The following is a 21,635-nucleotide window of genomic DNA, read 5'->3' as shown; positions in this document are numbered from 1 at the left end:
CATGCCTCCTGAGCTTTTAGACATTACCAAGCAACAGAGAAGAGACCTTAACAATATAATATTGTCTACATAATTTGATCTTATTCTACCCTTTCTCACTTCAATCTTAGTAGTCATAAACGAAAGGGGTAATCTATTTGAGCCTTCCTAGACAAATCTCCATCTACGAAAATGAATCTTGATTGGTCTAGACAATTCCGAGTCTATACAGATCGTCTCCGCCTAACAAAAGCACAAACCTTTCTCCAAAGTACTCCTACAGCTGAAGAAAGAAGTTCACAATCCATATGATTCATATACAGTCAGCTATAATCTCTATGCTCTATCTTATTGGATGAGAACGAAAATTCCATATAACTTTGCCATGAGGTGCCCCTCTTTACTTATCGACTACTAGTATCATGCTTGTACTGTCACATTGCACCGCCATCTAACTCTATTGCTTTAACGCGTTGCCACTTGACTCGCCACAAACAACACCCCGCAGTGCCTTGGCCAATTACGGTTTCATACCAGTCCGATACTGAGCACCCTATCCAGCCGAAATCTGCTGGATCTTTGTTGTGGGCTAGCTTACAAGGCTAAAGAAAAAAAAAGAAAAAAAAGGGCCCCTCCTCCGTCATTTCTCGCGCTCCCTATTGTTGCGGACCCCCCACCAAGATACCGGTACCGCGCTCTGCTGTGCACAAACAACTTCCCCCATCCCTTCCCCCTCCCTTCCTCCATCTCTGAACCTCCCGTTCACACTTCACAACTTCTCCATCCCTCCAACCTCACATTTTACTAAAAGCTGTACCTGTTATTCTTCTTCCCTTCTCCGCACCCTCTATACCATACAGGGAAACCCCTCCCCCCCCAAAAAAAAGAAAAAAACAAGGCAGAAGACTAACGGTACCTACACGCACTCAAGATGTTTATGCTCAGAGGTGTGGGGAAGTACATATTTGGTGACTCCACGAAGCAAGATATAATTCAACTCGATCAAGGTCAACTCTACATAGTCCGCCCAAACTCTGTTAAGGGCTATAGCGAATGCATGTAAGTAGTGTGCTGACAAAACCAGCATCCCACAGCCACAAATCCAACACTGACCATTGACCCAGCTTTAAGGATGCAGCTGCCACCATTCGAAGAACCTCGACCAATTACCATTACCAACTTGTTATCCAGAGAGCTTACGAAGAAGGCGAGGAAGAGCTTGTTGATGATGCTGAGGACGTTGACGATGCAAAGGATGAGAAAACTTTCCTGTTAGACGAGAGCCTACATTTGCGATCCATCATCAGGGATGGTCAAGCTGTGTTTGCATGGAGGGACCTTAGTGGTGTGAGTACTCTAATCTATTATTGATGTCCCACACAACTCATTGACTAACTCGCTGTAAGGACCCTGGTGACCTTTACGAGTTTGTCTGTGACCCTGGTGTACAGTCTGGCTCCGCGCATATGTTTGAACTTGTAGCTATCCAGTGCCAGTTCGAGAGAAGGTATAAAAGGAGCCATGAAACGGCTACCGAGCAGGAATTGCATCAGTTCTCTTTCTCGTGAGACACCAGACCTCCCATCACACCAAATCCATCCTATAACCATTGACTCACACACTGTAGTGATGCTCCGATTCCTTCAGCATCCCCCACTGCTGTTTCACCCACTGCCCAAGTCAAGAGGGCGCCCGAGGCTCCGGTAAAAAAGGGCAGGAAGCGACTGGTGGCCTTGGCGCCCACTGTTGCTCCAAAGGCGATGCCTGCTCCCGAAAGTCAGGAGATACTTACTCGTGAAACCGCAGAATTGCATTTGTTCGATGTCTCTACTGGAACCTTTGTGTTGCAGGAGCAAAAGGTTACGGCGACCGTGAGCGAGGTTGGGCAATGGCAGTGTACATTCCCCTTTAATAACTTTGAACGATGGATTCTGACACCAATCCATAGACTGGCTCGATATTGAAGGCGAAAACAAAGTCTGGCTTGGTCAGCCCGTGATTGCTGACATCAACCCTGTCTTCAATTTCGAGTATCTCTCTTTCATCTTCAACCATCATACCAATCAGTGCTCCTATTCCTGGCTTCTGCGTTTTAAGGATATAGAGACCGAAGAAAGATTTCAGGAAGGTCTGATGCGTGCCCTCTGGGAACAGCTGAACGAGCAAAAATGGATCAAAGCCAAAGACCAAGAGCGTGAATATGTTCTCGAGGCGTTCCAGGACATCACTATGGAAGACGCCCCAGAAGAGGAGGAGGAGGAGGAATTTGAGGACGTCGAAGAACACCCTGGCAACCAGAGCGAAGAGTACGACACCGACGAGGAGGAGGACGACACTCACGTTAAAGGAGAACAGGGCGATGGTAAGGAAAATAGCCAATTGGCTGTCGGCTACAAACACGACAGAAGCTTTGTCGTTAGAGGAAGCAAAATCGGTGTCTTCAAGCATACCCCCAACAACGAATTGGAGTTTCAGACCAGCATTAGCAAAGTCCAAACTCCGAAGGGGAAACTATTCGAGCCCAAGAAGGTTTGTAAACTACTTGAGAAAAGGGAAAAAAGGACACCAAGCTAATGTAATTTTTAGGTTATGTTGCACGGTGAGGATACGGGTTTAATCATGCAAGATGGGAACAACCCGCATAGCCTGTATAAGATGGACTTGGAATACGGAAAGGTGGTTGATGAATGGCAAGTCCACGAGGACATCCCTATTGACATCTTTGCTCCCGAGAGTGTATGTACTCCTGAATACCAACACCCCAACATTCCCGAGGTCCGCTGCTAACCAGAACCATTAGAAATTTGCTCAAATGACCAATGAGCAAACATTCCTAGGACTGTCCCACAATGCCCTTTATCGAGTGGACCCTCGCCTGAGCGGTAATAAGCTTGTTGACTCTGAGCTCAAACAATATGTCTCGAAGAATGATTTCTCAGCTGTGGCAACCACTGAGAAAGGGTATATCGCAGTTGCCTCGAGCAAAGGTGATATCCGTATGTTTGATCGTTTGGGAATCAACGCCAAAACACATATACCCGCTCTGGGCGAAGCAATCATTGGTCTTGACGTTTCCGCCGATGGCAGGTGGATTCTTGCAACTTGTAGAACCTACATTCTACTCATTGACGCCCTCCAGCACGAAGGCAAGAGTGAAGGAAAACTCGGCTTCGAGAAGGCTTTCCCAAAAGATGCAAAGCCTCGTCCTCGACGCCTCTGCCTCAACCCTTCCCATGTCGCGCAGATGCAAGCGGAGACTAAGAAGCCCCTCTCGTTTACCACTGCCAAGTTTAACACTGGCCTCGACTCTGACGAGACCGCCATCATCACTAGCACCGGCCCTTTCATGGTCACGTGGAATCTGAGGAAGGCCATTGCTGGGAGGAAAGATCCATACACGCTCAAGAGGTACACTGAGGAAGTCAAGGCTGATAACTTCCGTTTTGGCAGCGACAAGAACGTGATTGTCGCACTCCCCAACGAAGTCAACATGGTTGGACGTCAAACGTTTAAGAAGCCTACCAGAGAGAGCATCTCTACTCCGATTAGACAGTTGAGGAGCCGCCATGCCATTGTCGATAGCCCTTACTAGCTTTGACAGTTGCTAGATTCAATTTCAACTTCCCAATTTTTCCTTACCTGTCCCCCCACTGCCCTTTTCTATCATTAGTTAGTGGTGTGATTGATTGTTGAGCTGCTTCCCCTCTCGTTTCCTTTCCGCCCCCGTCCTGCTCTACCTAATATGTGACAGTATGATATATGTAGTGTTATCTAGTGTACTAATGATATGACTTGATGCGATGTGACACGATAGCTTGTGGCCTTTTGTTTGTTTTCTCGCTCGATATTTCTTTTTTTTTTCTTTCTACCTACTGGTGCTGGAGGAGATTTCCTGTATGAGAGGAGAGACGACGACAATATGTGATGCTTGGTATAGTTAACGGCATGTACTGTAATCCAACCCATTAAGCGGGGTCCAGTGTCGAGTGGTTAAGCAATTACAATTAATCTTGCCCTATCGTATCATCGTATCATAGCGCTGAATCAATCATGAGACATCACCCGACGCTTATACAGGGTCAGATCAAGCATCAGCCACACGCAATAAATGGCATTGCCACGACATTTCCGCGCTATATTGTAAGAGTTGCGATGCAGGGAATAATACACTCGAGAATAGGTCATTACACATAGCACACCTCAATGTAACCCCCCTCCCCCCTTTACGTCCTATCACTACGATAGCACATCCAAACACTCATTAACCCGCAAGTCCAGCTAGCCCACTCACCACATACTGCAGTCTTCACTCACCATGCCTAGCCTAGGCCGCAGCTTCCGCACGACTCTGGCAAAAAGAAAATATAGTTTTTTTTAGAAGAAAACAAAAATGCAATCTCTCAAGTATAGATGTTTTCACACCGCTTGCATACGCTGTTCCGTGCGGCTTGGTGGGGGAGTATAAGCCGTCACAAAATATCACTCGTGGGAATACTTATTTTGAAGTTTATCGTGCTTTGGAGCACGATACTGTATCGTACGAGTACTATGATACACTGTACCACAGCACTTGACGTGGTGAGGATCTGATACGGTGTTTGCGATTTGTGCGGGGGGGGGTTACTACTATCGTGCCCTCGTGTTATAAGTAGATGGGGGGATTAGTTTCTGGATTGGTGGTGTGGCGGCGCGGTGTGTAGACTATTGTGCGATATCGGTGGGAACATAACGCAACTTGGGAATATTTTCTCTTGGAAAGCTTGATTTATGGCTGTCGTACCCGACAAATAAAAAATAGCTACGATAGATGCCCGGCTATCAGGAGCAAACCGTCGCTTCTCCATGTCAAAATCGCTAGCGGGGAAAGGTGCCACATCTTACCGCCGTAGCTAGCCGGCCAACCCAATATTAATACATTGTATCGCCTCACGCCTCGGTATTATTATTATCGTGAGAGGCAGCAAGAGTGAAAAAGGAGAGTGAAAAAAAAAGAGGTAAAAAGAAAAAAAAGGCGGAAAATCTACCACTCCCCCCAAATCCCAACCATCGTGTGATACCAACCAAGACTTAGAAAAGGAATAGGATGGAGAGACCACTGAAGCACCGATCTAACTATATCAACACAAGGTATCTATAACATAACCATAACATCGTATATACACCCCCGACCCAGAATATCGTACAATCTTCCCAATCGCGGTCTCTGATACCGTCTGGTATCGACAACAAATCCCCTTCTTTTTTTTTTTTAACGTTTAGGCTCTGGCGACTCCCAATCAGGACCAGCCAAAAACTCATGTTGGAGTGCTTCAACTGCGGATGAACGTTTAGCGGGGTCCAGCTCGAAGCAGCATTGCAAAAACTTGATCGCAAGGGCCTCGTCTTGGTCGAGCTTTGCGTCGTCTTTGTTATCCTTTGAGGAACCGGTTGCTGTGCGGTTTGTTGCCCATAGGACAATCTTTTCTAGGGTGAAGCCGCGCTCACCGATTGTTGGGATGGTGGATTCGAAGAAGCAACCTGGGTTTGTTAGCAATTGTAGGAGCTTGAGCGGAGGGGCTTACCGTGGAGGGCTGCGCATTGCTTCATTCTCTGCTTACCGAAGATAGTCGCTATCTCAATCATGGCGTCGACGTCATCTGAGGAGTTGAAGAAGGGGAAGCGGCGGGAGAGGATTGTGAGCAGGATTACGCCGGCAGACCATATATCAATTTCTTCCATAATGTCAGCTCTTACCACATTTCCGAAAAAATTGGGCGAAACTAACTTGTGGTTTGATTGGTGCATTTGAAGAGCACTTCTGGTGCTCTGAAGCCTCTCGTACCGGCACGGTTCGCTCTTCTAGATGGTCTTTTGTTGCTATTGTTAGACCAGGCATCGTTCTAAGAGCCGGAATCTTCCAGGACAAACCTTGTTTCATGCTTTGGGTAGCCAATAGAAGGGGTTAATGTGGGTGGTCGGTGGTCCTTTCGATCGGTTGTGGAATGTTGGCACATGCAATATTGTGAGTCTGTTCCTTCCCGCTATGTTTCCAGATATAAACATTAGTACATAAAGTATTGTAAAGGCGGCAGGAAATAGCATGCCTCTGCAAGGCCAAAATCCACGAGAACACCTCTACCATAACGGTAATCGTACAAAAAGTTACTAGCTTCCAATATCAGTAACCTGACCGCAGCTTGAACACCACTAATGACCATACGTTGGCTTTATATCACGGTGGATTATGCCATTGGCATGCACGTGAGCGAGTGCCCTGAACAAGGACTTGAAGTAAGATCGGATGTGAGGGATCGTCAACTCTCTAAAATATTCCTGTACGACCAAACTGCGTCAGTCCCAGCACATGATATTATAGCCCAATCGTAGAGAAACCTACCCGGAAATCAACATGTTTAAAATACGGAAGCACTGCTACAACCTGGTCTTGGTAGCGGAATGCCGTAATTAGCGGCACGACACTATCGCACCCGGAGAGATCATGCAGTAATTCCAACTCGTTCTGGATCCGAGTGGGAGAGCTGGTAACATAAATCTTCTTGATTGCAACATATTTTGGGCGAACAGGCTCAATATCATTGTTCCCGCGCCCTGTTCGTCGCTTCTTTGACGGCGGTGCTGCCCATCTCGCTTCATCTTTATAATCAATATCCCAACTGTTATCGTAGTGATCGTATAGTAAATCCTCGGCTTTATATACCGAGCTAAAAGTACCTACAACCAAAGTTAGCGGCAGCTCTCTAATATATGATAGCATGCCTTTGGGTTCTACCTTCACCAATCTTATTTACCAAACGGTAACGCTTCTCGAATCCCTTGAATGTATGAGCAAATCTCTCCATTTCTTCAGAAATTGCGGGGTCAATCCTGTCCGGGTCGTCGCTATTCTCTTCCTCTGAAGAAGCATTCGAAGAAACCGACTGAGCATCTTCTTCACCTTCGACATCCTCCTGATCGCTGGCCCCCTCTTCTACCATTTCCTGCTCGCGCTTCCTACGATAATTTGCCTCCCTGCGCTTGTCCCTAGCAGGCCTCTCCCTCCTGTCATACTCATCTTCACCGTCCGACTCCTCGCCGGTCATATCTTCGTCAATCTCATCCCCAGTCATGTCCAGCTCAGCTCCATACCCTTCGGCCATTTCTGTTTCATCCACTTCCTCGTCCTCTGCTCCCTCGCCATATTCTTCATTATGGTCCCCTCTCCCAGCCCCCGAAGGCTCCTTCAATTCCACAGTACCATCCTCATCGCCCTGTTCACTCTCACCGCTGGTGCATTCGTTGTCTGGGTTAGTGCTGGTACCGGCCTCGGTGGTTGCGGATACGGCCTGTTTGCTAGGCGGCATACTGTTGTTGTTGCTGTCGAATAGGTGAGAAGCATGCATCATTTGAACATCCATGTATCTGGCAGGTGCATGAGTACGAGAGCCGTGTACCGAGTGGGTGTGCTGTGAAGGGGGCATGATAGAGGGTTTTAAAAGGTGGACGCGTGGGTGGAAGTTTTAATAGGCTATTGAAATGGGCGCGTGGATAAAGGTTGTGAGCAAGGTGCTTGTATAGCAACCTATGATATAAACAAACAGTCCGGGAGATTTTGCGTTTAAATTAGGGTAGATGGAGGATTGTTTAGGGGAAAAACAAGAATTGGTGGTTTCGGGAGTGGTATCGTGGGTTTGAGTCCTTGGGTTGGTGGTGCTGGTCGGGGGGGTGGGTTCTCGAATGTTAAATTTTGACAGCCAAGTCGAATCAGCAAATACTCGAGTAAATAAATATTAAGATAGACGCTAGCTTCATTTGCTCGGCCTGTGGCGAGCAATTGGACATGCTTGCCACCACTGGTGCAAATATCATGCTTTAGTTGTTTCTATGACATTGTATGATATATGCTGCCGTATATACTTTGAAGGGGCAAACTTGTATCATATACTGAGAAGCCTTTCGAGGGTATTATGATAAAGTGCCATATTCAGAGGTTCAAGCTTCCTACAAAGCGAATGGCCGAATCCATACAATAAATTGTAGCCCTTCGCCTGTTACACTCGAAAAAAGGAGGAAAACAAAAACAAGCGATCACGGGACTTCATGCCCAAGACCCCGCAACCCCACGTCCCCCTGGAATTTGTCAACAAACAACAGCAACGACAGCAACAGCAACGATAATATCATACCTTATCCCCACCTGAACAACACACGGAAAAATCAGCTCTCCAACCCCAATCCCCTTTGTCCGAATCAAGCAACAATTACCAAGGTCATTAAACAGCAATCCATAATCCCGATACTGGTCCACCATGGACGACGGCGAACGAGTCAGCTTCGATTTGAACGAATCGCTAAAATACTATAATGACAACCCAAACAGTGTGCCATGCACCGACGCCGACTCAGAACTGTTGGACGCGGAGTCTGAGCCGGAAGCGCTCTCCAATGCCCATATAAATCGAATACTTGAGCCTATAATTGATTCCATTGCGATTAATCCGGATGCCATCGCTCGTCCGTCAAACTTTGATTCCCTACAATGTCTCCTGAAGTACGTCACTCCACCCTCCCCGCCCCACCCCCGGAGGGGGCACTAACGAAGAAAATACGATAGGTATTTCCATACAATTCCTACACAAGCTATCGGTAAGGTCCTCGACCTGATCGCTTCTGGTCTCTCCGCAGAGGCAGACATTGTGAACCAGGACATCGAAGGCGAAGAGCAGGACACCCTTAAGGACCACAGAGAGCTCCTCGAGATGTATGGATTCCTTCTCCGGTGGGCGGTTACTGCACTGGAAAGCCGTGCAGCGGACAAGGCTACCACTGCTGCCCCTGTTGGACGAAAGGGCAAGGGGAAAGGGAAAGCGGCGGCCGTTAGCGGCTCTTGGGATTCTACAACACATCTTATCGTGGCTCTGGAGACGATGTGCAAAGTTCTGAAACTGAAGCTGATACGGGTGTTTGTTACCACATCAGAGAGGGATACGTTTGTTAGTTTATTCACAAAGCCTGTTTACATTGTTCTTGAGAGCGAGCAGCGGGTGAAAATTACAAATGTCAGAATGCATTTATTCAAGGTTTTGTGTATCGCTGTGAAGCACCATGGGCACGCATTTGGTAAGAGCTATGTCTTTTGGATGAGGGTGGCCGTCACTGAGAACAGCATCTAATTTTCGGATTTACAGGTGCACAAACCTCTATTGTTCAAAATCTCACCTACTTCGAGCACCTATCGGAGCCCATGGCGGAATTCCTGCAAATCCTTTCGGAGCAGTACGATTATCCACAGTTAGTGGATGAGATTTTAAGAGAGTTGAGCAATAAGGAGTTTAATAGCAACGACACAAAAGGCCCAAAGTCTGTATCAGGATTCATTACAAAGCTGTCAGAGCTGGCTCCACGACTTGTCATTAAGCAAATGACTCTCCTTATTAAACTACTTGACAGCGAGGTAATCAATTTCTTCCCTGCGGTGATTGGAAAAGTTTACTGATTTAGAGCTCTGGCCCTGCCCTGTTAGTCGTACAATCTTCGCTGTGCTGTTATAGATGTTTGTGGAAACCTTATCGTCGATCTAGCCAAGGAGGAAGACGAGAGGGGTGACAGTAACAAAGCCCAAATGGAGGCCTTCTTCGATGTACTAGAAGAGCGATTCTTGGATGTTAACCCCTACTGCCGTTGTAAAGCCATTCAGGTTTACACCAACAAAGTCCTCGAGTATGCTCAGCTCCCTCCATATGCATCTATTGATCACGGTACTAATTGGGCATAGGCTCGAAAAGAAATTCAACAAACGGCGACAAAAGGTAGCAAACCTAGCTGTAAGGAGCCTAGAAGATAAGAGCAGCAACGTCCGAAGGAATGCTATCAAACTCTTGACCAAATTGATCACAGCCCATCCCTACAGCCTCCATCATGGGGGTATCCTTACACTCACACTCTGGAAGACCGGGCTGCAAGTTGCCACTGCGAATCTTGATGCATTGAAACCTGCGATTGAGAACCCTCCTGTAGACCAGGGAGCGGTAAACGAGATAGCTGAGTCTAACTTATACGATGAAGAAACGATGATTGAGGGCGAGGAGGGAGCGGAGGGGGAGGAACCTAGGAAATCTCCTCCACCACCACCTCCCCCGGAGGTCCCCGAGGTTGGCAATTCGGATGAGATTATACGACTCAATCTTACAAGACGCTATTACATTGAAGCCGTTCGATTCATCGAAGTAATACATGATGCATCTGAGCATGTTTGCCAGCTTCTGTCTTCCAAGAATAAGAGTGAAGTTGTGGAGGCAATGGACTTTTTCAAGGTTCTTCACACTTATAAAGTGGAGAAAGCAAATGTTGGTTTACACTCTCCACTTGACTTACATCCTTTCTGGGATGGATATGCTAACTGTCTTTCGGGTATAGGATGGGATTCGCAGAATGCTGCGACTAATATGGACTAAGGGAAACAGTGATGAGGGGAAAGGCATACAATCTCACCTTATTGATATCTACAAGGCACTCTTCTTTGATGCTCCCCACGGGTTCAATGCGAACGAGGCCGCTACATATATCGCGCGGAATATGATCTCTCTTACGCAGGGAGATGTTACTCCCGCTGAACTGACATCGCTTGAACAGTTGTTGAGTAGAATGATGAAGGAGGGGCATGTTTCCGATCTTGTGATCCACAAGCTATGGCAAATCTATGGGGTACAGAATCGCAGCATATCCAAGAAGCAGCGCCGGGGGTCCATTGCCGTATTGGGCATGCTTTCGCTTGCGGATCCAGATATAGTTGTTAGGCAACTAGAGACTATCTTGAGGACCGGGCTAGGGCCTCTAGGGAGATCCGATTTAGTATTGGCTAGATACAGCTGTGCTGCGCTTAGACATATTAGCCCAAGTGGACGAAAGACTAAAGGTATGAACTCAGGGTGTGTGTTTTGAGTGAAATTGATGCGTGCTGATTGCCTTCCTAATCTATAAAGACACTCACACAGCTATGACAAAACTTACAAATGATCATGCTATCCTGGTTAGATTGGCAGCCCTTGTAGAGCTTCAAACAGAGAGTCAGGAATGGTATGCGGTTCCCTCCAAAAAATTTGGCGCTGAGTTAACAGCAGCTTTCAGGTTTGGAGTTGCGGAGCAGGCCATCAGTGCTATATATGCATTATCTAAACACCCTGATGTGCTCTGTACAGAGGTGATACGGCGCAAAACAAAGGTTGTTTTCAGCCAACAGGAAAATTCTGGGCCCGAGCCAGAACCAGAACCAGAACCAGCTCCTGCGGACGAAGATGTAGATATGATGGACATAGATGAGGCGCCATCATCACCTCCTGCGCAGACGCCTGCTGCTATTCACGAACAAGAAGGGCCGAAGAAAGGGGGGTCTTCGTTTCCTTTATCTCAGCTACTGTTTATCGTCGGTCATGTTGCTGGTAAGGCCCGTTCTAGACCCGGATTGAAGCGGCACTCTAATTCTCAACATAGTCAAACAGATCGTCCATCTGGAGCTCATTGAACTAGAATTCAAACGTCGGAAAGGAGAAGCTGAAAAAAGTAATACAACACTCTTGTATGATGATTCGTATTCTAACCCAGACGCAGGTAAAGAGGCGTCACCGCAGAAGAAAGGAGGAGAGGAGCCTGATGACCTCGACCTCATTGGGGGCACTACTGAGGACGATTTCACTGAGGCCATGGGCATAATCAGAGAGCGCGAACTTCTATATGGCGAAAAGTCAATTTTGTCAAACTTTGGTCCTCTCTGCGCGGAAATTTGTGCTAATAACATATCCTATAAGGTTTGTACTGCCTTTCTCTGACTTTCTCTGATACCCAACGCTGATGTCCAAAAGGATCGGACTCTCCAAACGCAGAGCGCCCTTTGCATGGCGAAGTTGATGTGTGTGTCATGTATGTGAATGGTGTCATCCTATGCCTGAGTGGACCGCTTGCTTATAGGATATTTTCTAGCTGAATACTGCGAGTCCAACTTGCCGCTGTTGATCACTGTCATGGAGTACTCTGTAGACCCTATCACTCGTAGTAACGCAGTGATAGCACTCGGAGACATGGCAGTTTGCTTCAACCATCTGATCGACGAAAACACGGATTTCCTCTACCGCCGTTTGAGGGACCGTGATGCCTCCGTCAAGAGGACGTGCCTAATGACATTAACCTTTTTAATTCTAGCCGGCCAAGTCAAAGTCAAAGGCCAGCTTGGTGAAATGGCCAAATGCCTCGAGGACTCAGATAAGCGCATTGCAGACCTTTCTAAAATGTTCTTTAGCGAATTGGCGACGAAAGATAACGCAGTCTACAATCACTTTGTGGACATGTTCTCATTACTTTCGGCCGAAAAAGATCTCAGCGAAGAGGCCTTCAAGAAGATCATCAAGTTCCTGGCGACTTTCATTGAAAAGGACAAACACGCTAAGCAATTGGCGGATAAGCTTGCTGCTAGATTGCCACGATGTGATACTGAGAGACAGTGGAACGACGTTGCCTACGCACTATCACTCCTCCCGCATAAGAACGAGGAAATCGCAAAAACCCTCACTGCAGGGTTCAGAGTTGTCCAGGCCAGCGCTTAAGATGCCCCATAGAGGGGATATTATGTTTGAATGTGTTCATGATCAACATTACTGTACAATAGATACCAGCTCACTTTGTTATTCATAAAAAAATAAAAAAAGGATCGGGAATTGGGTTATTATAAATAAATACTCGGTAGGAAAAGAAAAACCCCTCGTAATGGTTAAATTTCCATCTCTCTCTCGCACTACCGCACCTGTCATACGTAACGTCATGTGTCAGTCGTCTTTGCTGTGCACGCTCTCGTGCTCGTGCTCATGTTCATGCTTCCCATGTTCATGTTCACAGCACTCCTCATGCTCATGCTCATGGTACCGCTGCCCCAGCTCCTGCTGGCTCTTCAACGGTAGCAGCAACCTAAACGCCGAATTCCCGTTCAAATAATACCTATGCAATCGCTTACTCCGCAAAAACCCCAACCCTTCGTAAAGCCTCATGGCAGCAGTATTGGTAATTTCTGTCTCCAACGCTACCTATACTCGACCCCCCCCCGCCTCCTCATTAGCTTTTAATACCCACTTCCGCTGGGCATAAGCAATACCTCATCAGCATCCCTCTCAATCATAGCTTTAATCGCCATTTTGACCAAATTCGTGGCGATCCCTTTACCACGATAGCGTTCTTTAACAGCTAGCATGGCAATATACCCACGCATCGGCCCGCCGCGATGGGTCTCAAGTTTGCAGACTACGACGCCGATCATAGATCCCTCGTCCATTGCCTGCGGCTGCATTAGCTGTTGCGGAGGAAGAGGGAGGGGGAGGAGGGAAACCATATAACATAGCTCTCCCCATTGATAGAGAAAGTAACGGTAGACGTAGATGCTGTATGGCTCGGAGAGGTCGGTGGATATCAGCGTGCGGATGGACTCAAGTTGTCTCGGTTCTTGGGTTGCGTCGTAGGGGGTGTAAGTTATTTCTGGCATTGTAGAGGTTTTTTGGGGGGGAGGAAGGGCCGAGGCTCTGCCAGGATTATCGAAAACTTGGTGGGCTGGTTGCGGCGTTTCTTTGGTGAAAAATGCAGGGGTGTGGAATGGAGTTACGCCATTTGCTTTTCATCCAAATTATTGCATAAAGAGGTGGAGGTAAGGAAGACAGTTGGCCGCTAGCACTGCTATAGCTACCGAGGGCTTCTCTGCAGTACCGGTACAAGTACTGTGCTCGAGTACAGTATTTCTCTTCTTTCTCCCTTACCTTCACCAACCGGCTCCCTCTCCCTCAAGTTATCAATCTCTGTATCAAACCTGACTGCCGTACTATTAGCCATACGGAGTATAGGTGCCGTACCCTACCTACAGCCTAATAAGCTTGTACCGTTACATCATACAAACCCATGCCCGTCAAAAACCGCAAACCGCAAGGCTCCCCAAAACCCCCAGAACCCGAACTCGACGACGATGCCACATTTTCACCCTCACTCTCTCCAACGCCGCCCCAAGAACGCAAAAAGACTAAGAAGCGCTCACTGGGCCTCACATTCTTCATCGGCGGCATCGCCGGCCTCCTACTAGCCGGCTTCGCGGCAAAGAGCCAAGACTCCATGCAATTCATTTCCGAGCTTCGACTGGACGCTCTGGTCGACGTAATCCCGGTTGGGATCCTAAAGGAGGCTACGGAGATTTCGAAACAGGAGAAGGACGCGGTTGGGCATGAATCTTTTCAGGTGGGACTTGCATTGAAGGCGGAGGGCCTGACGGCTAGACATCCGGTTGTCATGATTCCGGGGGTTATTTCTACAGGTCTGCTCTCCGCTCTTACCCAGCTTGCGGAGGTGGGGGCTAATTGTGGGGTGTGGCGGTTTAGGGCAGGTATAATTCTATCATCTATGCTACGGGAGAGCGCTGACGAGTAGCGGTGGTGGCGCTGGCTGGGCGAGCAGATTGGAGAGTTGGGGAACCGGTGAGAAGAGTCGGCCGTATTTCCGGAAGAGGCTTTGGGGGTCTTGGAGTATGCTGCGGGCAATGGTTACTGATAGGGCTACTTGGAAGGTTCAACTCTTGTAGACTCCGGTATTGTTGAAATGTTGCTTATGGGTTGTGGGGGTGGTGGACAGGCGCATGTCATGCTTGATAAAGAAACCGGACTTGATCCCCCCGGGATAAAGCTTCGAGCTGCGCAAGGTTTCGATGCTACGGATTTCTTCGTCACTGGGTATTGCCAACACCTTCGTTCTTCCTCCGGCGCCACCGCACGCCCACAAGACTGGGCTTAAACTGACGGTGAGGGAGTGTAGGTATTGGTTGTGGAGTAAGATTATTGAGAATCTAGCTAGCATCGGATATGATCCTACCTCGGCACACACAGCTTCTTACGATTGGCGATTAGCGTATCAGAATTTGGAACTTAGGGATCGGTACTTTTCACGGTTGAAAAATTATATTGAGACTGCTGCTAAGCTTTCTGATAAGAAGGTGGTGCTGGTAGCTCATAGCATGGGGTCCCAGCTCGCGCATTATTTTTTCAAGTGGGTGGAGGCGGAAGGGTACGGGGATGGTGGGTCGAGGTGGGTAGAGGATAACATTGAAGCGTTCATAAACGTTCAGTACCTCTCATCACAACCTCTCACCCACCAGTACTAACACCAACCACAGATAAGTGGATGCATGCTCGGTGCTGTAAAAGGCGTGCCGGCAGTGCTATCGGGGGAAATGAAAGACACCGCCCAACTAAACCGCTTCGCAGTCTACGGCCTGGAGAAATTCTTCAGCCGCGAAGACCGCGCGGAAATCATGCGCGCCATGCCCGGGATATCCAGCATGCTACCGAAAGGCGGCAACGCCGTCTGGGGCAACCTCACCTGGGCGCCCGACGACTCCCCTTCCCAGAATACCAGCAACGGCGCATTCATAAAGTTCACTAAGGGGAACTACACGGAGGCGCATGCGAATCTGAGCATGTCGGAGAGCCTCGACTACCTCTTGGAGAACTCAGACTCCTGGTTCCACAATATGATCCGACAGTCCTATTCCCACGGTGTAGCCCTCAGCGGCGCAGAAGTAGAGGCCAACCAGAAGATCCCGCAGAAGTGGGTGAACCCCCTGGAGTCGCGGCTACCGTTTGCACCCAGTTTGAAAATCTACTGCTTTTACGGGATTGGAAAGCCTACAGAACGGAGTTACTACTTTCACGAGAACAATGACCCCCTGTCCCGGTTGAACGTTAGCATCGACACAACCGTTAGCGGTGAAGGCAGTGATCGTGGGGTCGTCACTGCAGAGGGCGATGGCACGGTCTCGCTCCTGTCCGCGGGATATATGTGCGTAAAGGGGTGGCGTTTGAAGAGATTTAATCCTGCCGGCGTCAAGATCAAGACATATGAGATGCCGCATCAACCGGAGATGTTTGATATCAGGGGTGGTCCGAATACTGGGGATCATGTTGGTGTGTTTTTTTCTTTTCTTTTCCTTTCAATTTTCTCCCATCCTCGTAAGAGCTAGGTTTGCAAGTACTAATTGGGCGGCGGTAGATATTCTTGGGCGTCAAAAACTCAATGAATTAATCCTTAGAGTAGCGGCCGGTGACGGCGATAGCATCAGTGATAATATTGAGTCGGATATTGTGGCGATTTCGGAAAGGGTTAAGATTTATGACGATTAACCCATGGGGGCCTGTTTAACGGGGGGGAGCTCGAGTAGATTAGGTACTGTTTGGAGGGTATTCCCGGATAAAGGGGAGCATACCGCTTTAGTTACAGTAATTGGTTAGCTTTTGTCCTCTTTATCACATCTCTTTTCATCCTTGTTAGACTGGAGCATATCATAATATCGATATTATTATGGTAGCAGTGTGAACTTATTTTATCAGGATGGTAGTCTAAATAGGTACGGTTGTCAGGTAGATAGTCGTGCAGTAGGACACGCCTGATTAATACCATTATAGTACTTGATTAGCAGTTGAGAATATCCGTGCAAGTAATAGCCGTCCCAAGGTTCCCGCCACATCGAAGGATGCTAAGTAACCTTCTATGAAGGCAGCACTTCCTCGGAGTGCCTAACAGTTTAACAAAAGCAACAGTTCGACATAAGTTAGGAACTACAAACACCTCCTCACCGGGATATCTCCAATCCCTCCTTTAACCTATACACAACCTCACATTGGCTACTGAACACTGAACTACCTAACAACATTCAAGTATGAATTCAGAGAGAAGTTGAAGAAAAGAAAAGAAAAGAAAACAAGAATCAGACAAATAATAATCTACAAAATAACACATATTAGATGTTTCTATTTTGAGCTTTCTGTTTCAATTGACTGTTTGAAATAAGCTCTATAAATTCTATTTCCAACTGATCAAACCAGAATAGCAGAGAAAGAAAGTTACAATACAGTATACATCTCTCTAATATAGATAATAATAGATAATATTCTATTCAGTCAATATTGAATAGGTCTACTTATTAATTATAGCTGATGAGAATTATCTCTGATGAAATAACCAATCTTGTAATATGAGAGTTTTGCCCTCTTTTATCTCTAATTTCTATTAATACTAACTTTTTAAATCTATTTTAAAATTTCTTTTCACTACTTTATAGCAAATGCATAGTAAATATAAGAAGGTTATAAGGTATCATAGTAAAGTACTTAAAGTAGGGTAACTATAGTACTCTAACTTGAGAAAGCTTTTTGTCAACACACCACTATAGTCCCCTTATAGGTCCCACATGTTATTAGCTTCAATCTGGAAAGTTACATCTTATAACTTTTATGTTACAAAAAGGAGTATCACTCTATAATATTCTATAAAGCTACTACCTAAAAGTCTTAGTGATAACATGATCTTACTTATTATGTAATATGTCTAATTATAATAATCACTCAAGTATGTATTCTCTATAGATTTCTTCCATCCTACTTCCTAAATATTATTAAAGATTGACTTCTTTATATCCTATAAGCAGCCTCTAGTTAAATAGATAGCTACAATATATATAGTGTTATTAAATGAGCTTTAGTGATATGAGATTATCATTATAAGACACAAAATTACAAAATTTCACTAAAGATATACAGGCCCCATAAAGGAATTAGAAGAAGGGTATTAGCTTCAGTAAATTGAGAGTATGTACACAGTTACCCTACTAAGGGACTGTGCACTGCTTTGATTCCTTTATATCTAATAATATTATGATATTCTACTATCTAAGAATATACCAGTGAATTTATTTTCTGAAGAGGTACAAGACTGACTATAAACTAGAATCTATCTCCTTACTGGAAAAACTTAAAGTAAAATTAATAATAGAGGTAAACTCAAAGAACTGAAGTGGGTTTTACAAGAGAGAGGACTATAGTACAATGGCTTTGAGTTCAATGCTAAAAGTTAGGAACCAATAAGCTGCTAAAAACGTCTCTTTATAAAAATTATTACTGTATTTAAGTAATTATTTCTACAGAGAAGAACTTTCAAATGTAATAGTGTTAGCTGTAAAAGAAAATTAAGGCTTCAAGTTACTAAGTACTACTTTATCTGAGGTTTTACTGTAGGATTAACTTTATTAAGTATATATAGAATAGCAAAACAATATACTTGAAATAATTGGAAATATAGCATTAAGACTTTATAACTACTTGTTTTTGAAATATTAGATTCTACTTTAATTACTTTAATTTAGAACTTTACAGAAAGAGCATATTGAATTCTAAATGTGTATTGACAAGGTATTGCATATACTTCTCCAGAGTTTTAGGCCACAGTTATGTATAAATATCAAATATACTAGTAGGCTATACCATAGATTTAACTGAGTTAGAATGAAGGTTAATAATAGAAAATGTATCTCTATATATTTCTTCCCTGTATTTTTATCTTGATATATTAAGTTATAATTTACAAGCAATAATGTAGTACAAGGATTCATATTATATACTAGGATATTATTTGTTATGATATCTTACTCATATCCTACATGAAAGATGATCTTAATAATTTTACCACCATACAAGAAAAACCTAATTTTTCCCACTGGTTGCTTACATAAGGTAATCTTGGTAGTGATCCTACAAAGCCACATGTACTTGGAGGTAAGTAAAAGTCGGGCGCACTTCTGAAACAGGAAGGATATTTCTATAGTAACTATGACAAAGGGAGAAATGTGAGTAATATGTTGCAATCATGGTTGCAGAGAAACAAAAGTCAAGGGTACTTCCATTCTAGGAGAGGTAGCAAGTGATATCTCCTAATCACTGTCGTATACATACTATAATATTGATACTATATATAAACTAATATGGTGTCAGGCTTCCCTGAGCATCAATTACAGCCTGAAGCCATCCAGGCACACTGTAAATTAACCTCTCTAGCTGGTTCCCAGGAATCGCCTCCCAGACCGTTTATAAATCACAGTCTAGGGCTTGAGTATCTCTAACCCAGTCCTACCCTTCTCCTAGTTCTGCCTCCATATTCCACCAGAGTGCCTTTATAAGATTTAAATTCTAAGACTGGGCTGGCCATGGGAGACTCTTCATCTCATTCAACTGCCAGTATTGTTTAGCAAATCCTTTATGGCCTGGTACTCTATCCTCCATCACAGCTACCCAGTCATAGTCCTCACAGCACTAGTACCAAAATGGAACAAGCTGTTGTTCCATCACATTTTGGACATAAAATGCACAATCCAGGATAGCTCTTCCAGGAATAAAGATTAGGTCAGACTTGAGTATTCCACCGAATGCAACTCATACCATTTTTAATTGACAGCCAGACTCATATGTGCTGTCAGTACAGTCAGGATGGTATTCTTCAGACACTTTTCATGTTACCCACGGCCAATTTGTGAGGTCAGGAGTGGAAAAAGTTGACTTTTCAGTCCACAGAACTCTAAGTCAATACTCGTAGGTTCAGTCTAATTGTTCCTGACACCAAGTAACCTGAATTGGCCTATTGGTAGGTCGAATTGCAAATTCGCACTGAGGAATACACCGATAATATCCCATAGATTCCAATACTCTCTTAACGGTTATTGGGCTGCAGGTATAATTCATTTCAATGCAGACTGTGTCCCAACTTAGTTATTGTATTCTTGAATCCTGTGTAATGAAGGTTTCTAGCTGCGTTTTCTTACCACCATCGAATATTGGGGGATGACCAGTCTAGTAATAGTTGGATGGTATTCCCGTTTCCTTTGTGCGTTGATAAATCTTAAAAGTTAGTTTAATTCTCCCAGTATTTTTTTTCTTTATTTACCTTCTGACACATTCGCCTATCAATATTCAGGTAGCTTCCTAGCCGGGTCTAGCTCTATCCAGCATTGTCTCTTAAGGTTATCACCTTCATTCGTTCATCCCGAGTGGTTTCATGATGCCTTACTCCATTCGGTGCTTCATGCATGCCTTTCTGCTTCATGTTTGCATACAACCATGTTTGTTGGTAACATGGTGTCCAGAGGCCCCCTGGAGTCGTTACTACCGAGCCAAATTGTTTGTGTGGGGGCGTGTGGCACCGCGCCCGAATTACCCTTGAGCCCTATTACACCTGTAATTCAGCCTCGTGTGCGCTTTGAAGTGCACGCACCATATTTCCATCTGATAAATCCATCCTCGGTAACTTTATCTCCAAACAATTGAACACATTTCCCCAGAAGTGTGCATGAAGGAGTGTCATTATCCTCTTATTCCAGTCAAGTTGCACTGTGCTTCCCAAGATATAATAATTTATATGGGCTTTGTTGAGTAGATATACCGGCTCCAAATTACTGTACTGGCAGGACAAAAGCATCCTTCCATGACAAAGGGTCCAAAGCCGCTATCATAGCTCGCCCCTACGTGTCATGCAAAATTAAACAAAGAAAAATAAAAAAGAAAGAGAGAGAGAGAGATGCAATACAAAATCAAACGCTCAAAACACCGTCTTATACATTAATCAATTAATCAATTATCCCCTCTCCCCTCTCCCCCCTCCCCCCACACGAGAGCGTCTACCCATCAAGCATGATCCCCTCCATAGCAATCCCCCCAGAACCGACTTTGACCCCGGCGGCTGCGACAAACTCCCTGACCCTACTCCTCGAAATAATCCATCCGGCCGGCTCCCCCGCGGCATTCGGAGCGCCCCGGCCAATAGCTCCCATGCTCCTTAACGTGGCTACCACATCCTCCTGATGAATCCATGTTTCTTGGCTCAAGTCCGTGATTGTGATAGGTTTCTTGAGCTTGCGGTTTAATATCGCGGCAGCCAGGACGGAGGTCCAGTACGATCTGTAGCCTCTCTGGCCGAGGTCTGAGAGCGCTATACAAAGTCAGCTCTACTAAGAGTCAGATGAGGAAGGGAGGGGGGTAAATACGTTTCTCAGGCCCCCCAATTTTCCCCTCTCCTCTAGCCAATACGTAAGAGAAGGAGATCAAAATCTTCCCGAGACCCCTCCGTTGGTACGGTGGGAAGATTAATATACAAGCGAGGATATTGCCATCCCAGGACATTTTCTCCTTTGAAAAGAAGCCGACTATCCTCTTCCGGCCCTGCTGCTGTTGCGCCTTCCCCCCTCCCCCCCCCCCTACTTTCCCCCCCGTACCATCCGTAGTAGGGGGAGGGACGTCCTCGACGAGCGTATAAAACAGGAACGGCTCGACGTCGTAGGAAATACTCTTGGTATCCAGGAATAACTTTGCAAACAGCGAGAGACATTGGCAGAACAGCGTATGCTCCTCGCCGTCGACTTCGTATATTGAAAACCCGTTGTGCGCGTATACCAGCTTCCCTAGGGGCTCTTCGGAGAGGAGACAGAATGGCTTGTGTAAGAGGAGCTCGGAGGCTTCGAGGGTGTAGCTGAAGCAGTGTTCGCAGACGTATATGCGCTCACAGCTAGTAGGGTAAGGGTTTGTAGACGCGGCGAGGGGGAAGGGGGAGTAGGAGTCGTGGTCAGTAGATATGGCCTTGAGTGGGTAGGAGGATGTGTACCAGGCGGGTATTAGCTGGCTACCTAGAACCACCGAGGTGATTCTGTGGGAGGCGCTGCCCTTGGTCGGTTTCAGTTTCGGGGTTGTTAGAGCGGAGATTGTTGTTGTTGTGGATTTGCTGGCTTTGGGCTTTGGACGGGGACGGGTTGGAGGAGGCATTGTGTTTGTAGGGGTGGTTTTAGGTAGGGC

At 45.9% G+C, this 21,635-nt stretch overlaps 6 protein-coding genes; 3 read left to right on the top strand and 3 right to left on the bottom strand.

Annotated features, from left to right (window-relative positions):
• The first annotated feature begins 745 nt into the window (after positions 1-745).
• On the top strand, positions 746-4,000 carry GSTUM_00000260001 (uncharacterized protein). XM_002835436.2 has 7 exons: positions 746-1,038; positions 1,104-1,326; positions 1,386-1,543; positions 1,607-1,875; positions 1,928-2,508; positions 2,566-2,715; positions 2,780-4,000. Exons 1-7 carry the CDS (start codon positions 911-913, stop codon positions 3,569-3,571), a joined length of 2,301 nt encoding a protein of 766 aa, XP_002835482.1. The 5' UTR covers positions 746-910; the 3' UTR covers positions 3,572-4,000.
• Positions 4,001-5,227: 1,227 nt separating this feature from the next.
• On the bottom strand, positions 5,228-7,319 carry GSTUM_00000259001 (uncharacterized protein; the record flags this gene model as incomplete). The annotated part of the gene is made up of 8 exons (XM_002835435.1): positions 5,228-5,496; positions 5,541-5,690; positions 5,744-5,858; positions 5,971-6,062; positions 6,092-6,123; positions 6,179-6,291; positions 6,356-6,690; positions 6,749-7,319. 8 exons carry the CDS (start codon positions 7,317-7,319, stop codon positions 5,228-5,230), a joined length of 1,677 nt encoding a protein of 558 aa, XP_002835481.1.
• A 945-nt stretch (positions 7,320-8,264) lies between these two features.
• GSTUM_00000258001 (uncharacterized protein) lies at positions 8,265-12,551 on the top strand (the record flags this gene model as incomplete). The annotated part of the gene is made up of 14 exons (XM_002835434.1): positions 8,265-8,506; positions 8,570-9,075; positions 9,144-9,409; positions 9,479-9,675; positions 9,731-10,301; positions 10,372-10,885; positions 10,950-11,031; positions 11,083-11,140; positions 11,188-11,251; positions 11,366-11,393; positions 11,446-11,456; positions 11,563-11,759; positions 11,814-11,871; positions 11,932-12,551. 14 exons carry the CDS (start codon positions 8,265-8,267, stop codon positions 12,549-12,551), a joined length of 3,414 nt encoding a protein of 1,137 aa, XP_002835480.1.
• A 73-nt stretch (positions 12,552-12,624) lies between these two features.
• Positions 12,625-13,477, bottom strand: GSTUM_00000257001 (uncharacterized protein; the record flags this gene model as incomplete). XM_002835433.2 has 3 exons in its annotated part: positions 12,625-13,025; positions 13,094-13,273; positions 13,325-13,477. The coding sequence occupies 3 exons, from the start codon at positions 13,475-13,477 to the stop codon at positions 12,771-12,773; spliced, it is 588 nt and encodes a 195-aa protein (XP_002835479.1). The 3' UTR covers positions 12,625-12,770.
• Positions 13,478-14,265: 788 nt separating this feature from the next.
• On the top strand, positions 14,266-16,441 carry GSTUM_00000255001 (uncharacterized protein; the record flags this gene model as incomplete). XM_002835432.2 has 6 exons in its annotated part: positions 14,266-14,322; positions 14,438-14,539; positions 14,605-14,702; positions 14,785-15,088; positions 15,143-15,932; positions 16,018-16,441. The coding sequence occupies 6 exons, from the start codon at positions 14,266-14,268 to the stop codon at positions 16,146-16,148; spliced, it is 1,482 nt and encodes a 493-aa protein (XP_002835478.1). The 3' UTR covers positions 16,149-16,441.
• A 4,026-nt stretch (positions 16,442-20,467) lies between these two features.
• Positions 20,468-21,605, bottom strand: GSTUM_00000254001 (uncharacterized protein; the record flags this gene model as incomplete). The annotated part of the gene is made up of 3 exons (XM_002835431.1): positions 20,468-20,778; positions 20,834-21,014; positions 21,084-21,605. The coding sequence occupies 3 exons, from the start codon at positions 21,603-21,605 to the stop codon at positions 20,468-20,470; spliced, it is 1,014 nt and encodes a 337-aa protein (XP_002835477.1).
• Between the last annotated feature and the right edge of the window lie 30 nt (positions 21,606-21,635).

Source organism: Tuber melanosporum (genome assembly GCF_000151645.1).
Source record: "Tuber melanosporum whole genome shotgun sequence assembly, scaffold_108, strain Mel28".
Taxonomy (NCBI): domain Eukaryota; kingdom Fungi; phylum Ascomycota; class Pezizomycetes; order Pezizales; family Tuberaceae; genus Tuber; species Tuber melanosporum.
The sequence above is the reverse complement of the archived record's forward strand: the minus strand, read 5'-3'. Positions and strand labels throughout refer to the sequence as shown.

What these genes read in the sequence shown, in the direction of transcription:
- GSTUM_00000260001 (XM_002835436.2), top strand. Translation starts at nt 911, where the DNA reads ATGTTTATGCTCAGAGGTGTGGGGAAGTACATATTTGGTGACTCCACG. An exon ending in TTGCATCAGTTCTCTTTCTC is followed by an intron (nt 1,544 to 1,606) that starts GTGAGACACCAG and finishes CACACACTGTAG; the next exon opens with TGATGCTCCGATTCCTTCAG. An exon ending in ACATCTTTGCTCCCGAGAGT is followed by an intron (nt 2,716 to 2,779) that starts GTATGTACTCCT and finishes CAGAACCATTAG; the next exon opens with AAATTTGCTCAAATGACCAA.